The sequence below is a fragment of the Palaemon carinicauda genome, chromosome 29 (genome assembly GCF_036898095.1).
Source record: "Palaemon carinicauda isolate YSFRI2023 chromosome 29, ASM3689809v2, whole genome shotgun sequence".
Classification (NCBI taxonomy): domain Eukaryota; kingdom Metazoa; phylum Arthropoda; class Malacostraca; order Decapoda; family Palaemonidae; genus Palaemon; species Palaemon carinicauda.
In genome coordinates, this window is record NC_090753.1 from 68,141,123 (window position 1) to 68,158,984 (window position 17,862).

Below are 17,862 nucleotides of genomic sequence, written 5' to 3' on the forward strand. Positions count from 1 at the left end.
GCCAGGCGTACGATGTTGAGCCACGTTCTGAGTTGGCTGTTCCCAGTGGTGCTCTGCCTCCGCCTTCTTTAAGGCAACCTTTACAATGGGATCAGGAGGATTATACCTCTCTTCCTCCGCCTCCACTTGCTGCTCCACCAGTGATGCAACACTCGGTTGAGGTACAACAACCTCTCCCGTCCTTGAGTCAGTCTCCTCAGCTCTCGCTGCAGCGAGCTCAACCCTCCACAAGGCAAGCACCACTACACCTTAGCCTTGCGCCTCAGGAGCCTCAGCTTGCGAGACATTTACCTTGTTCTGCGCAGCCTCTACCTCATCGCGCTCCGCTCACACCACAGGAACAGGAACTTGCTACTCCGCTTCCGCCAACCGCTCAGCAAGCGCAACCCTTGGGTTCAGCCACTCATGCCAGGAGTCAGCCTCCTCCACCCATGCGCCTACCTTCTGCTACTTCCTTTGATCAGCCTTTGCAGACTGAGCCTCAGGTGTTCCCTCAACAGAGTCTTGAAGAGGAAACCACAACTATTGTTGTTCCAGCTCGTTCTGACTCTGCTGTTCAGCATACCTTACCTCCATTTTCAAACCTTATGATAATGGAGGTTATTTGTATTACTTATAAAAATATATTTGTATTCCTTGCAATATATTTTTAACAATATCGCAGAATATGGCAAAAAATATGAATCATGAGTTATGAATGTAAGGTAAATATTATGTTGATATTTAAACCCCATGCAAGCATGCATAAAGCACTCTAGCACTGGTCATGGAATTTCTGAGAAATGTTAAACGCCATGCACACGCTCTGCTTACCTTACAGCATGCTCTACATACAGCATGCTCTGCTTACAGCATGCTCTGCATACTACATGCTCTGCATACAGCATGCTCTGCATTCAGCATGCTCTGCATACAACATGCTCTACATACAGCATGCTCTGCATACAGCATGCTCTGCATACAACATGCTCTGCATACAGCATGCTCTGCATTCAGCATGCTCTGCATTCAACATGCTCTGCATACAGCATGCTCTGCATTCAGCATGCTCTGCATACAACATGCTCTACATTCAGCATGCTCTGCATACAGCATACTCTGCATACAACATGCTCTGCATACCTTACCGCATGCTTCTCAGTCACACATCTTTGGTTGTTGCCAACTCACTAGACTGTCAAGCAGTTTCATAACGTTGCCTTCTAGTCTGCTGCTTTTGCACCAGTGAACCCTCACTGAGAGAACTTAGCTTTTCTAGGATATGGTCCCTGTAGATGAGAAAGTTCTTTTCTCCCTCCTTCTGATATTCCCTTGAGGACTCTGTCATTTGGAGGGAGCCTTTAGCTGCATAGCCTCCTATGGACTTTTATTTAAGCGTAACATGCTTCCAGGGAAGGTAATGGTTCCACTTCAGTCGCTAATCCCGTCTGTTACCACACCTGCTCCCATAGACCTTGAGCTGTGTTGCAAGACATGCAGTCCAAGCTTAGTCCTTGTTAGAGGATTTTTTGTTTACGGAGTCAATGTGTCACGGGGAAGACGTTCAACAACCAACAGAAGTGACTTGTTGTGACGCAGTGCGGCAACCTCAGCAACCCGATAAGGAGTTGTCTGTACGACCCAGACAGTCTAGACAGATTCGGGTTGTCACTGTACTTCCTCGCTTGCCCATGATTGACAGTTCACAGACTGTGCAGCAGTACCATGATCTTGTGTCCGGCTCCGTCAGACGACTGGCTTTTAAGAGCTCCCACAAGTCGTCGCTGTCTGGAGATTTTCAAATGGACTATGGATCTGACCAAGGAACTGGGCCTCCTGGTCAATTTTGAGTAGTCTCAGCTCGTTCCATCCCAGACCATTGTCTCCTTGGGTATGGATCTTCAGAGTCGAGCTTTTCGGACTTTTCCGTCGGCCCCAAGGATCTTCCAAGCCCTAGAATGCTGAGAAGGAACCGATGCTCAGTCAGGTAGTGGATGAGTCTAACAGGGACACTTTCATCGCTGGCCCTGTTCATCGTGTTAGGGAGACTCCACCTCCCCCCCCCTTCAGTATCATCTAGCTGCTCACTGGATAAAGGACATGACGCTAGAGACGGTCTCAGTTCCTGTTTCCGAAGAGAGGAGGTCTTCTCTCGCGTGGTGTAAGAACAGCTTTCTTCTCAAGGAAGTCTACCTTTGGCTGTTCAGAAACACGACCGCCGTCTCCTCTCGGACGCATCAGACACGGGCTGGGGTGCGACTTTGGACGGACAAGAATGCTCGGGAACATGGAATCAGGAGCAAAGGACACTTCACATCAATTGCAAGGAGTTGTTGGCGGTTATTCTGGCCTTGATAAACTTCAAGTCCCTCCAGCTTAACAAAGTGGTGGAGGTGGACTCTGACAACACCACAGCCCTGGCTTACATCTTCAAGCAGGGAGGGACTCTTTCGTGGAAGTTGTTCTAGATCGCAAGGGACCTACTCATCTGGTCTAAAGATCGAAAGCTAACTGGTAACGAGGTTCATTCAGGGCGGTATGAATGTCATGGCAGATCACCTCAGACGGAAGGGTCAGGTCATCCCCACAGAGTGGACCCTTCTCAAGAATGTTTGCAACAGACTTTGGGCCCTGTGGGGTCAGCCAACCATAGATCTGTTCACTACCTCGATAACCTAGAGACTCCTGTTGTATTGTTCTCCGATTCCAGACCCAGCAGCAGTTCACGTGGATGCTTTTCTGCTGGATTGGTTCCATCTCGACCTGTATGCATTCCCGCCGTTCAAGATTGTCAACAGGGTACTTCAGAAGTTCTCCTCTCACAAAGGGACACGGCTGACGTTGGTTGGCTCCGCTCTGGTCCGCGAGAGAATGGTTCTTAGAGGTACTGCAATGGCTGGTCGACATTCCCAGGACTCTTCCTCTAGGAGTGAACCTTCTAAGTCTACCTCACGTAAAGAAGGTACACCCAATCCTCCACGCTCTTCGTCTGACTGCCTTCAGACTTTCGAAAGACTCTCAAGAGCTAGGGGCTTTTCGAAGGAGGCAGCCAGAGCGATTGCCAAAGCAAGGAGAACATCCACTCTCAGAATCTATCAGTCTCAAGGGGAAGTCTTCCGTAGCTGGTACAAGACCAATGCAGTTTCCTCAACCAGTACCACTGTAACCCAGATTGCTGACTTCCTGTTATATCTAAGGAAAGTAAGATCCCTTTCAGCTCCTACGATCAAGGGTTACAGAAGTATGTTGGCAGCGGTTTTCCGCCACAGAGGCTTGGATCTTTCCACCAACAAAGATCTACAGGACCTCCCTAGGTCTTTTGAGACCTCAAAGGAACGTCGGTTGTCCACTCCAGGCTGGAATCTAGACGTGGTCCTAAGGTTCCTTATGTCATCAAGATTTGAACCTCTCCAATCAGCCTCTTTTTAGGACCTCACATTAAAAACTCTTTTCCTCGTGTGCTTGACAACAGCTAAAAGAGTAAGTGAGATCCACGCCTTCAGCAGGATCATTGTTTTCACATCTGAAACGGCTACATGTTCCTTGCAGCTCGGTTTTTGCTAAACGAGCTTCCTTCACGTCCTTGGCCTAAGTCGTTCGAGATCCCAAGCCTGTCCAACTTGGTGGGGAATGATCTGAAGAGAGTACTTTGCCCAGTTAGAGCTCTTAGGTACTATCTAAAAAGGTCTTAACCTTTACAAGGACAATCAGAAGCCTTATAGTGTGCTATCAAGAAACCTTCTTTTCCAAGTTCTAAGAACTCAGTTTCTTACTATTCAGGCTTCTGATTAGAGAAACACATTCTCATCTGAAGGAAGAAGACCTTGCTTTGCTGAAGGTAAGGACACATGAAGTGGGAGCTGTGGCTACTTCAGTGGCCTTCAAACAGAACCATTCTCTGCAGAGTGTTATGGATGCAACCTATTGGAGAAGCAAGTCAGTGTTCGCATCATTCTATCTCAAAGATGTCCAGTCTCTTTACGAGTACTGCTACACCCTGGGACCATTCGTGGCAACGAATGCAGTAGTAGGCGAGGGCTCAGCCACTACATTCCCATAATCCCATAACCTTTTAACCTTTCTCTTGAATACTTTTTATGGGTTGTACGGTCGGCTAAGAAGCCTTCCACATCCTTGTTGATTTGGCGGGTGGTCAATTCTTTCTTGAGAAGCGCCGAGGTTAAAGGTTGTGATGAGGTCCTTTAGTATGGGTTGCAGCCCTGTATACTTTAGCACCTTTGAGTTGATTCAGCCTCCCAAGAGGAACGCTGCGCTCAGTAAGGAAGACGATCTTATTAAAGGCAGAGTAACGGTTCAAGTCGACTTCCTTACCAGGTACTTATTATTTCATTGTTATTGTGGATAACTGATTATATGAAATACGGGATACTTAGCTATCCTTTAGTCTTGTACACTGGTTTTTCACCCACCCCCCTGGGTGTGAATCAGCTACATGATTATCGGGTAAGTTTAATATTGAAAAATGTTATTTTTATTAGTAAAATAAATTTTTGAATATACTTACCCGATAATCATGATTTAATCGACCCTCCCTTCCTCCCCATAGAGAACCAGTGGACCGAGGAATAATTGAGGAGGTGTCAACAAGAAGTACTTGAGTACCTGGCCACAGGTGGCGCTGGTAAGTACACCCCCTTCTAGTATTGTGATAGCTGGCGTATCCCTCCATAGAATTCTGTCGGGCAACGGAGTTGACAGCTACATGATTATCGGGTAAGTATATTCAAAAATTTATTTTACTAATAAAAATAACATTTTTGGGGGGTAGCCGACATCAACAAGAAACAAAACAAAAAGGGGACCTCTACTCTCTACGTTCCTCCAGCCTAACCAGGGACTCAGCCGAGTTCAGCTGGTACTGCTAGGGTGCCACAGCCCAATTACTCATCTATGTAACCCCATTACCATTAAAAAATATTCAGGAGGTATTGCACTAATTTTAAAGTTGTATTATTTAAAATTTGTGTCTTTTAAAACCCTGTATCAAACAGATGGCTTTGCACTGTTTTAAAATGTCTATTTAAACCTGCAGATTTCAACAATGTACTGAACAACATGATGAAGATGACAAATGCAAATATTCATGCGATGCAAGTTCATCATGAGACCTACGTCAGCCAAATCAAAGACGCGTTGAATGTAAACGGTGGAGATATTGAAAATGCCACTGCAGGAGATTATGTCCTTCATTTCCTTACTTTTGGATGGAAGGTAAAGTGAGGGATAGATATTTACCTTGTTTAGAATAACTTTTAAAGTTCAGGAAGTGTGATGTTTTAAACAAGATCCCTTGAGGAATTATGTTAGACTTCAACAGTCAGTTCTCTAATTTTATATTGGTAAATCTTAAAAAAAAAAAAAAAAAAGTTCAATCATTTGAGTTGATTAGGTAAGATTGCAAAAAAATTGATTGAGGCATATTCAGGGTACCAAAGATTTATCATATTAATCCAAAAAACTTTTGTAAAAATTATATGAAGAGATTTATCATTATGAGAATCTTAGTGATAATTTGTCTATTTACATACTTAAGACCATGTAAAATTGCAATTCCTACTATTATCTTGATAAATGTATCTAGAAATCACCTTAGTATTGTACAAAAAAAAAAGTCAAAGAATTATTCTGTAGTTTACTTTAGGTCAATCATTTTTCAGTGAATTATAGTGTGACTCAATATCTAAGCAAGAGCTTAAATAAAAGATCTTAATCACGAGTTTCCAGAAAAAAATGATATAATAAGGATTCAAAATCATTGTTAATTCTTTTATCAGGCCCAAGATTTTATAAAGAAAAAAATATTCAAGGATTTTTATTTTCAATATCTAAGAATTTTGGAATTTGACTAAGATTTATCCAATTGTACTGATTACCGATTATTAACCCTTTTACCCCCAAAGGACGCACTGGTACGTTTCACAAAAGCCATCCCTTTACCCCCATGGACGTACCGGTACGTCCTTGCAAAAAAATGCTATAAAATTTTTTTTTTCATATTTTTGATAATTTTTTTTGACAAAATTCAGGCATTTTCCAAGAGAATGAGACCAACCTGACCTCTCTATGACAAAAATTAAGGCTGTTAGAGCAATTTAAAAAAAATATACTGCAAAATGTGCTGGGAAAAAAATAACCCCCTGGGGGTTAAGGGTTGGAAATTTCCAAATACAGTAGCCTGGGGGTTAAAGGGGTAATCATGACAGTAATTACAAAATTACTTTGGTAAGTTCGATATCTGGAAAGCATTCTCGAGTAATATACACGTTAGATCAGTTGTGTAAAAGTAGAATTTCAGCTTTGAGATTAGGATAGGCACATAGTAATTATAATATCATTGTTCTGTTGTACTAGTATTGCATTGATTACAAGAGTTCATAAATGTTACTTTTAATTTTTGCAGATTGTCTTTTCATTGGTTCCACCACCTAGTTTACTTGGTGGATGGCTCTGCTTCTTCATATCCCTTGCCTGCATAGGTGTTCTCACAGCAATTATTGGGGACTTGGCTTCTATTTTTGGTTGTCTCGTTAATTTGGACGATGCCATCACAGGTAGGGAGTAATTTTTTATCAATTTTAAGTACTTCCTATACAGCATTGACTTTTATCGTAAACCTCCAAAGTTTCTAACATCTAAAACAATCTTTTTCATTTCTGTGCATATACAAACCTTGTTTTTCCCTAAAATAGGGACATATCTTCAGTGCAGCTGGAACAGCATTGAATTTGTTAGTAAATTAGTTAGTGATAGGTGGTGAGCACGGGCAAGTAATACCCACTCTCCTCTCAAAAACTCTTCACTTTAGTTTTCATTTCCAGCTGATACAGACATATACTGTTGTGCCTTAATCAAAGACTGTTTAATTTTCCCTTTTTTCTTTCTGCAGTCTGTATGTTTGTGTACTGGTTTCTTTCATCTTGGAGATAAACCAGGATGCTTGTAAATGCCAAGGAAAATATAGTCAGTGTAATAAATTCATGGCCAAAGTGGCTGTAAATCCACATTTTATATGCCTTCTTTATAGGGGGGCATGATTGTTCAGTTATCCCCATGTGCTGAGTGTAGATCATGGGATTTTGCTAATTAGTAAGCTTTCCTTTTAGAAAAAAAAGGAAGACTGACTCTTCGGTGTCATCTCTGGCAATGCCTAAGCTGATGCCCAAAAAGCTCTATAACTCTCTTATCTCGTCATCGAGATCACAGGCCACTGAAGCATTTACATGTACACCCTTGGGTCAGTCCTTTTAGGGTAAATGTCAGGAGCCAAAGAACTCGGATTTACATCGAAACTTCTTCTGGGTTTGGTGGTATGTAGAGTTTCCCTAGAAAATGCAACACGCCAGCAGTCACTAAAAGCTCTCATGTTGCTGTGCAGACTGATGGCTCCGAGTTGACCCTGAAGTTGTAGCTTTCTTTAAGTCTTACAGGTAGGCTCTCTATAACCTTACTGAAGGAGCTAATAGCAAAGGCTACTTCACCCCTGGTGTCCCTTGTTCCAGACTGTGAGGTCCAAGACCATTGCCCCAGTGGTCCGTCTGTATGCCAGTGACCCCAGTCCCATTACCAAAAAAGAAGCAGCTTCCAGTGTCAGTTACCGAGACCGATTCCTGTGAAGTCCAAAAAACTTGTCCCAGCGCCCATTCCTATTCCCGTTACCCCGGGACGTGCCACCTTTGCTGAGTCTAGTGTCTGTGCTCCCAGTGATTGTGCCTAATGTTCCAGTAACAGTGATGCCTAGTGTTGGATTTCCTGTGATTCCTTCCCTCCTGTGGTACCATCAATTGTTGCTCAGACCTTGACTCCTCTGCAGTGTCTGCACACAGTATGTAAGGAAGCCTGGTAAGGGACAGAAGCATGTACACTTCTCATTTCCTTCAGTCTGAGCTTAATCTCTCAAGAAAATGAAACCTAGTATTGCTATTGCAAGAAGTCCTGTTGAACTCCTGGCAATCTGATCTCTATTTTATGAGAAGCTGATGAAGCCCTGCTAGCACCTGACCTCGTGTTGGTTAGGGATATGACCCAGTATGTAGGCAAGGCTACCCTGGTAGCCAAGCCAATTTTAGGTGTGTGGGCCCCCTTGAGGCCCAACTTCTTCCATTGACCAGGTGTTAGAGGAGTTTGATCACCAACCTTCACCCTTCCTACCTGGGTGGTGGAGTGCTAATCTCTTCTCTTTTGCTAGGGGTACTTCTTCAGTACACAGGATAGAGAAGATAGCCCCTTTTAAGGATGTTGTAAGCTTTCTCTTTACTGGAGGCCACAGTTTCATGCTTATGAATACAGGGTCGTGGCCAGTTTCTAAATACGGTCAATAGAGTAAAGGGTACAAGATACCACTTGTTTCTGTTTTGATCGCTAGAGGTCAGTCTCCTCGAGTTATCAACCGTGGCGAGGCTCACCCAAGTTTGTCATCGGCCCTCGATTATGTGGCCGTTTCCATCTTTGGACCTGACCAATTGTATAGGTGAGTGAAATGCAGATCTCTTGAGTAGCCTGCTGAACTCTCACCCCTAGTAAGGGATGAGGGAGCTTGGTGTTTGCCTGATGCAAAGGCGATCAACCTGAACTTGGTACCACGGCATAAGAGACCAAGGTTGAGGTTCTTGCACTCATTCACAAGTACATTGCTAAGCCCATTAGCAATGACAATATCATTGACAGGTGGGCCTTTGGTCATTGACTGGCACTTTGGCACCTCCTCAAGGTTCAAGACCAGTGGATCTGCTGTGGTCAAACCTAGCTAGTGAAGCCGTAGATCAAGTGAACAGTCAAATCTGGGGATCTGAGAATTTGCTTGTCTTGGGTCAGTCTAACAGGATTCTGCCTTCCATATTTTAGAGCTAGAGAAATTTCTACGGGCCAGTCATCTGCACCATCACCTCTTACTCTTACAGGTGGACCCATCAGTGCTGGGAAGAGACTTCATGACAAAAGGGACTTCTATCTCAACTTTTGCCATAACTACCCCAAGCAGTCTTGTGGCTTGACTAGCAATCAGGTGCTGTAATGTGCTTATAGCAGACGATGGGGTTATTCCTGACTCCGTAGGGAAGTACAGTAGCCTTGTGTTATCTGGTGGGAGGTCCGGGACCTTTCTGGCACACTAGTCAACAAACCAATGGGCTAACTGGGTTTTGATGAGGAGGGATGCTGTTGTGTCCCAATTATCAAAACAATTTGGTTCAGAGAAGTCTCTTGTCCTAAGAAAAACTTTAGTGCTGGAGTTCACGTCATTCTTTCCGAAGAGTTACCTCAAGGCAAAGGTGGAAAAGTGGAGGGCTGCTTCACGGGATTTCCTGATCCACCATGCAGTATCTTACAAGGGTCCTTGGCCCTTCAAGGACAACTGCGGCCATGCTTTCGGGATCGGAAGGGAGGAAATCCCCTGCTTTACCCAAGATCAGATTAGGACCTCCACAACTTCTTCCACACGGCAGGGGCTTGTGCCTGCTCGGTCCTTTTCTTTTGAGGCCCCTAATCTGGCCAGTTCAGGAAGGGAGGCAGAGAGAAATGGGGAATGCTGAAGTTTTCATTCCCTCTCTGCTGCTGCCACCACAAGTAAAGGAGGCCTGTCATGCAATTGGGCAACTTGGCAGTGAAAAGGGGCCAGGCCCTGAGTAGTGAGCATCCTTCAGGATGGTTACTTGCAACTTTTCCTGGAACTCCCTCTCCCTATCTTGCAGATCAATAGCCCTCTTGACGTATCCTCCAACATACCGAAAGCCCGTCTTGTTACCATAATTTTAAGGGATGCTTGAGAAAATTGAATGGATCTCCAGGCTTCTACGTTCAACTCTTTCTGGTCAAGTGGACTTGGGACTTGGATACCGGTCATCGACTCCTCTCTCCAGAACCAGTTGGTTCAGCAAATCATATTCAGGTTGGAATTGATACGGACTGTATTGACTTCCAACAGAGAAGGAGACTTCATGCATTCAATGGATGTGAAGGACATGTAATTTCAAGTATCCATTCATCAATTCTCACAGCAGTACCTCCACTACTTTAACAACAGAGCAGTGTATCAGTTTAGGATCCTGTGTTTTGTACTCTGCACTGCTACCTACCAAGGTGTTCACATGATTTTTCTTCCTGGTGTCAGCTCGACCCTACTCCTATGGGATGCATCTCTTGCTATATTTAGATGACTGGTTTATCCTGGCCACCTCCAATGGGTAGTTTCTACAAAATTGAAATAGTCTTCTATCCATCAGTTGCAATTTGGAGATTGTGATAAATTGGGTAATAAAAATTGATCAAATACCCAAGAAAAGGTTGAAGTATCAGGGTAATCTGACAGATACAGCAGGAGTAAATCTTTCTGTCAGACTATGAAATAAGCAAGCTCAGAGAATTAACATAACTGTTTCTTTGCAAGACTACTTCAAGCTCTGCTTTCTTGTGGAGAAGCTCATTCCCTCAGACTTCTCTACCAGTGAACCCTTCAGTGGTGTTTAAAATATTGCTGGTTGGCCTCCAGGGATCCCGATCCATCCTGTTCCAGTGGGACAGGAGGTACGGGACAATCTCACATGATGTTGAAGGAAGGGTAGGAGACAGACCTGGGCGTGTTCCAGGTGTGTGGTCAACAGAAGTGTCTGCACATCAGTATCCAGAAAATGCAAGCAGCATTCTCACTGCAAGAATTCCAAGAACGTTTGATGATGCATTCGGAAGTGTTGATGAGCAACAACACTACAATAGTAGCTTACATCAATGAATAAGTAGGAACAGTGTCCCTTTCACTTTGCAGGTTGATGAAGCAAATGGCACCGAGCCATGCCATGGAGCCGTTAGCCAGGTAATTTTGGGCAAGAGGAATATTCTGCACTATCAGACACGCTCAGTCACCAAGGGCAAGTTGTGTAAAAGAACAGCTTCCTTCCTTGTGTTGTTCACATGGAATTGGGTAAATGGAAAACTCCCTGTGTTCTGTTCCCCCATTCTAAATTTATGAACAGTGTTTAAGGATGCATTCCAACAAACACGAGACCATCTGAATACCTATACCATTCCCTCGATTAGCCAGCTGATCAACCAAGTGTTGGACTTTACAGATTTCAGGATGAACCTGGCAACTCCCCTATGTTCACAAGTCGAGTGGGATCGCAATCTGTTAGCTCCTTCAGTTGAGGTCCCGAGAGAACTGTTCCCATGGAACATTATTCTTTATCAGTTGCGCATTTAAAGGTAACGCATCACCAACCCGTTAAGTCGCTTGCATTTCATGGTTGGAGACTATCCAGCATCTCCTCTGAGAGAGAGGTTTTTCACAAGGGATTGTACAGGAGATGTCTAGGTACCTTTGACAATTCTCTGCATCAATCTATCATAGAGAGTGGGCCATCTTCTGCTATTGGTGTCATAGAAAGAGTACTGCTCTAGCATACTTCATAATCGATCTTTGGGTAGAGAAGCGCTTCTCAGTTGAGGCTGTAAAAGTCTATTGCTCAACCTTGAGCATAGACCTCTCCTTCTCATGGGAATTTTCTGTGCTCTGAGGAGCTTCGGACAATTTTGCTTACCCCCAGGAACTAGGAACTAGGAATTGGAGGTCTGTAGAGTGTAATGTGACCAGTGTTCTCAAGTTTCTCACGTATACCCACATGAACCTTTGAGAAGGTACTCAGACTGAAATCAGACTTTCGAGACAATTTTACTAGCCTTAGTACTGGAAAAGCGAATAGGCTGGTTGTACAAGTTCTTTCATGTAATAAACCATGCAAAGGTTTAGAACGATGTCCATTTGAGTGTTGTGCCATAATTTGGGACTAAAACCCAGAACTCATTACCTAAAGTTTTAGACAGTCTCCATCTCCACATTAGTTGAATTGTCAAGTGGTAGCCTAATCGAGAGATGATCATGTGTAGTGTGAGGTCTCTCCAATGCTTTCTAAAGAGGATTCAACAACTCAGGCACAAATGTCAACAATACTTCCTTAGCAATGGTAGAACCAAGAAAGTTCGAGAAGAACATGGTCAACTAACTTATGAGATAATGAAATGAAAGGATCGAAGTACCAGCTTGTGTGAGAGCTCACGCAGTCAGGAGTATTAGTCCCCACCCAGGCCTTCTGGAAGAGTCTTAGTCTTCCCAGTAATGAAGGCAGTAGTTTAGAAGCGTCAAACTACTTAGCCCCTTCTACTTAGAGGAGTTTTCTCACAAGTCCTTTGACACTTTTGTTATTGACCCTGTGGCAGCTCCTGAAGTAGTTGTGTAGCCAGCCCATCTCCCACAGGACAGAAAAAACCTCTTATCTAGTAAAATGTTTGATATATGTCAGGAATTGAGTTAGAATGACGGGTTCTTCTGCTTCTTCTTTCCTTCTCCTCAGCTGAGGATGAAGCTCTCTTATCGTATCGTTACATGGTGGCTCTGACATTAATGCTGGTTATCTTCATATTTTAGCATCATTCTTATTAACCAATCTGTAAATAGTAGTTATCCCTCATCCTTGCTTAATGAAGGAAAGGATGGTGGATTGAATATCATACGTCAAGTATTTCATTTCACCACGAGTTGGGGGCAGATTCCTACATCGACCAAGTACCAAGTACATAACCGAGTATTACCCAGGCCCTATCAGCCTGCTTATTTCTATGGTGATGGGTTGATGGGAGGTTACTGGGGTGAACTCCCTCACTCCCAATACAGGAAGACTGGGATAATCCAAGTATAAGAAAAAGAACAAACAAGTTAAGTTCCCTAATTCAAAGGATGAAAGGTTTGTATATGCAAAGAAATAAATAGCAGTTTTCAAAAGTGATTTTTTTTCTTAGATATACAAACCTGAGTCCTTTTAAGTTAAACTTCCTTTCTCAGTCCTGAGCCAAAACTCAAAAGATAGGAGTCTTCCACACTACCCGTCATTGCCTACCTAGCTAACAAATTCACAACGATCATTCCAGTTCTACTGAAAACGTATCAAAGGACCCAAGTTTGTGAAGCCAGAAAAAATTAAAATTACCTTCAAAATTTGTTAGGCATAACGATATGCTCATCCATGATATTAAATTTTTTTATTTAGTTATTGTAATGCTGTTACTTCACTTAATTTTCATCGTAGTTATCTACATATTATAGCCTTTTTAAGAATGTTTTTAATACTGCCATGGGTTGATTTTTTCCTGTATGGTTCACAAAATATATTGAAATCATGCATTCCCATGAAAATTATATATTAGCATTATCGTTTACTTGTTTGATAAACTCACTGAGTACTGTACGGTATATTGTTTAGTGTAAGATATAGTGCAAGCTGTTACCCTATATTGTAAGAAAACTACATCATTTACTTTTTTACAGCTATTACCTTTGTTGCTCTTGGAACATCGCTACCAGACACATTTGCCTCGAGAGCAGCAGCAATGCAAGAAAAATATGCTGACAATGCCGTTGGAAATGTAACTGGAAGTAATTCTGTCAACGTCTTCCTTGGTTTGGGTTTGCCCTGGTTAATTGCTTCTATTTATCATGCTGCTAAAGTAAGTGTTTCGCAAACTTCATATATTTTTAAGTGAATGATATAGCGATACATACATACATATACCAAGGCACTTCCCCCAATTTTTGGGGGGTAGCCAACATCAAACAAATGAAACAAAAAAGGGGACGTCTCCTCTCTATGTTCCTCCCAGCCTGACAAGGGACTCGACAGAGTTCGGCTGGTACTGCTAGGGTGGCACAGCCCACCCTCCCACAATATTAATGTAATTTTGTTATTTCATAATTATGTAAAACATGGTGGTTTCCATGTGGGCCGTCTATTATAGTGGTCTCTTGATTATATTGTACGCTGATGGAGAGCCATGACAGAATTTGTGATGTAATTTAAAAAATACAATTAGCAATTACTATATTTTGACTAAAATACCTGAAATGAATCATAGAAGAAGGCTAAAGGTAAATTCTTTACCAAATAAAAGTGGTTTTTTATAACACTTAGGGTCGACCATTAAATTTAAGGTAATTGAAAAGCATTTGTGAGGGCTGAAAAACAATAGTAGAATCTCATAAAGTATAGCAAATCACCTCACTTCAGAATTTTCACTAGTTACAAACCACCTCAAATTTAATGTAGGCCTACTATAATCATGCACAAATTTACATACCAATTTCTCTATAAGTTTTTTTCAGCACATTAACCTACTGGTTTTTACATGTTAAAAGTAATGTACAGAAGGTACAATGACCCCTTTGTAAATTTATGTAATAACAGAATTTTAATGTATATGAATTTTATATGAGGCCCTTTGCGTCAATAGATGTAGGAGATGATGATTTTTTATATACTCACCTGGTGTTCATATTCTTTCTCCAGAAGATCATTTTACTGACATATACCACCAAATTTTATAGTAAAAAAAAAACAATTTTCTTGCTTTTCAAAAGATACAATTCCTTGGTAAAGTAATGAGACAATTTAGTGGTTAAGGGTTAGTAGCAACCATAGGACTTGCCCATTCTTCAGTGTTGGAAGTTGTAAGTATTCCCTATTCCTTAACGTGACAAGTTAATGGGAAGTATAGAAATAGAATATTTTATTATTAAAATTCTGTTTATTTCTATGAACCTCCAATGATGTTCAGTAATTATTACTGACCCCCACAGTGATGGAGGTGGAACGCCAGTGACTAAGAGATACTGTTATGTCAATGAAATATAGAGATGTATAACCTAATTAGAATTCTAGATTCAATATAAGATTTCATTTCCTAACAGGCCTCAAGATGATTTTCTAATGATATTTTGGATAACGAAAAAAATCTATAACCTAATCTTGTTAAAAGAATTATCAAGACTAAAGTAACAGCCACTAAAAGACATAAAGGCTATTAATCGTGATAGGAGAGTCAACATTTCTTAAGATAATGTCCATCTAACCTCAAACAGTTATGTTACTAAACTGTCTCTAGAATTCTTTACCCAAGAAATCTTTCTACAAAATTTAAGAGATGTAGGTTTACTCCTAATATCTAGAACATCTACAAGGTTTATATAAGATACTGTTATGGCTCCTAACTTGGCGAGTTCCAAGCCCGAAACCTTCAACGTGGAAATAGAATGCCTTTTGGAAAGAGGATGAATTGAAATGTATTAAGGTATATGTCAGCAATAAAGGTTATGCAAAGATTGAAAAGGCAATACTGTACTTTCAAACTTTCATAGTCTGTCTTTGAGTTTCCCTCCTCCTCATTATCCTGTCCTGCAGAAGGTGCAAATCTGCTGAGATTTTGATTTACAGTATTTATAATTTGCAAAGGGGGTAGCTGTGAGAACATGTAAGTTAGTTTTGGTTTTGGATGTACGAGCACCTACATTAACCATGGTAACTTTATTATGAGATGAGCTATTGGCTGAGCTTGCAAGCAAACTGTGTACACTCATGTGAAACATGAAGAAAAACAATTTATTTTTGTCGAAACTCATTCGCCCTCTCAGTGTTTAAAGGTATATCATGCCATCCACATAAGTAATACGACACTGATGAGGAGAGCATACTTTAGTGAGTGAAAGGATATTAGGATCAAGACAACCCAGTCTTCTGCCTCACAATCTAATTGTCTTGTAGAGTGACCAGGATAATATTTTAGCAACAGAAGGAACTCAAGTATGTAAAGATTTTGAGGCTCTGTATGAGGCTTTCTAATATGTAGAGCACAGTGTACATTCAGAACCCTTACTAAATGAAACACTATTAATATTAGACTGACCTTTGGGTTAAGTTAGGTTTAGCAATGAGGTGTGAATGAATTATATTACTAAGGGAGGCTTAACTTAACTTCTGAAGTTTAATAAAGGAAGCAAGTGATGTCAAGAGCTTGTGAAGCTCATCACTATCGAAAGATGGCTGAACTTATGTGTGGTCGAAAGGTGGAGGCATGTCATTATTTCCATTATCCCTTTAATAAACTTGCAGTCTTTCACCTTAACTAATCTCTAGTTCCCTTTTCATCTTGGAATGGTTAACTTAATCAGAAACCATTTAAACATACCTTTCCATGAGTGGTGCTAAGAGTGAAACACACTGTTCACAACACTCATTTAAATTACAGTATTGCCCCTGACACAATAAACAAAGAAAATGCTGATCACAATCTCCCAGAAATAATTCCCATGCATATTCCAAGAAATGATTGCTAATTAAACCAGGGAAGTCATCTAGAGAGCATTTGAGCGCTTCTGATTGAGTAAATAAAAAATTTGAGGATCTGACACTGGGATAAAGTATGTAGGCTACCACCAGATCTGTTACTGAATGGTGTAGATGACCCCCTAGCCCATCTCTGATTCCATAAACACTATCTCGGAACATAATTCCTGAGAACTGTCAGATATCGTATTCGTCTTGACGAAAGCTGTGGTGGAGGAAACTGCAGAATGGATAACTCTAGCGTGCTATTTACCATCAACCACTAGATTCTCATTACTTTACTGGAGCCTTCTATCCTTTGAAAAAGAATTATTTTTTCCTTTAGGGGGGTAAATGTCAATAAAACTAGCTTCTGAAGAAGAAGCAATATGAACATCAAGGGAAGTTCTGAGAAATAATAGCGTAATGTGAGTTGACAATGTAGTTGACAAAGGATAATGACCCTCAGTGCTGAATGAATGGTATTAGAGAACATTTGAGAATCTTTATCAATAATTGTTGATGTGGTTTGGCAGTTACTAGTCTCATTTCTGTGTAACAGAAACTAATAAAAATGTTGATTACTTTGAAATTAAAAGAAAATTCTTCAAATTTAATGAACTGTTTCTTTCAGGGATCCAAATTTATAGTGCAAGCAGGATCACTTGGCTTCAGTGTAGGGCTTTTCTCTGGCCTCTCCATCGTTACAATTGCTCTCCTAATGGCTAGAAGGTATGTTTTTATCAACAAGCTTCATGAATAGTATAGTATGTCATTTATGTACACTATCGGTTATCAAATTAAATCCAGATAGCCAATGATTTAGAAGGGAATACAGGATAATAATTAGTACAGGCATGCAACTGATATTGCTACTTCATAATCTTAGAATGATTTTAAACTCATTTGGATTTGTTTCATTCACGTAAAAAACTATTCTATATAGTACCAATATATTGATTCTAAGGCTTGAACCACTTTCACTGTGATAAGTTATTTATAAGCTTCAGGAGATTGTAAAAGATCCATAAATTATATAACATTTAATAATAAATATGTAAGGTCACTTATTGTTAAAGTCTTGTCTTTATCCAGTAAAATAAAGAATGATCAGTGTATGATGAATCAAGCTAGACATGCCATAATACTAATTAATTCTAATTTCCTTGTTAAAAGAAAAATGTTATTTTCATTAGTAAAATAAATTTTTCAATATTAAACTTACCCGATAATCATGTAGCTGTCAACTCCGTTGCCCGACAGAATTCTATGGAGGGATACGCCAGCTATCACAATACTAGAAGGGGGTGTACTTACCAGCGCCACCTGTGGCCAGGTACTCAAGTACTTCTTGTTGACACCTCCTCAATTATTCCTCTGTCGTGCTTCCGGCAAGACGTTCTGGGATACGCTTATGTTCTTGGAGTATTTTCACGACTTTGGTGAAGTATTTCTCTTTGATTTCGGCTGTCGCTTTACTGGAAACTTCTATATTAGCTTAGTTAGCTTTTGGAATTAATTTGATTAATTATGGTGACGAAGAGAGTATGAACTCTCTTTCACCTTTCAATGGCCGACCCTTCCCTTAGACGGAAGTGTTGGTGTCTAAGAGAGTATAGACTCTCTTAATTTTGCTTAACAAAAGTTATAGATTTATTTTATATCTCTCCGCCTCTTAAAGGCCTCTTCGATTAACTTCCTTTTATTATAAACTTATTAAAATTAA

General features: G+C 41.0%; 1 protein-coding gene across 7 annotated transcripts in view; it reads left to right on the forward strand.

The window, feature by feature from the left end:
* Positions 1-17,862, forward strand: part of LOC137622217 (sodium/calcium exchanger Calx-like) — a 234,798-nt gene that overhangs the window by 199,279 nt on the left and 17,657 nt on the right. For all 7 annotated transcript variants that reach the window (XM_068352698.1, XM_068352700.1, XM_068352695.1 and 4 more), the window contains 4 exons: positions 5,033-5,211; positions 6,401-6,551; positions 13,310-13,488; positions 16,771-16,868. In XM_068352698.1, the coding sequence (XP_068208799.1) occupies positions 5,033-5,211; positions 6,401-6,551; positions 13,310-13,488; positions 16,771-16,868 (607 nt within the window). The remainder of the gene's footprint in view (positions 1-5,032; positions 5,212-6,400; positions 6,552-13,309; positions 13,489-16,770; positions 16,869-17,862) is intronic.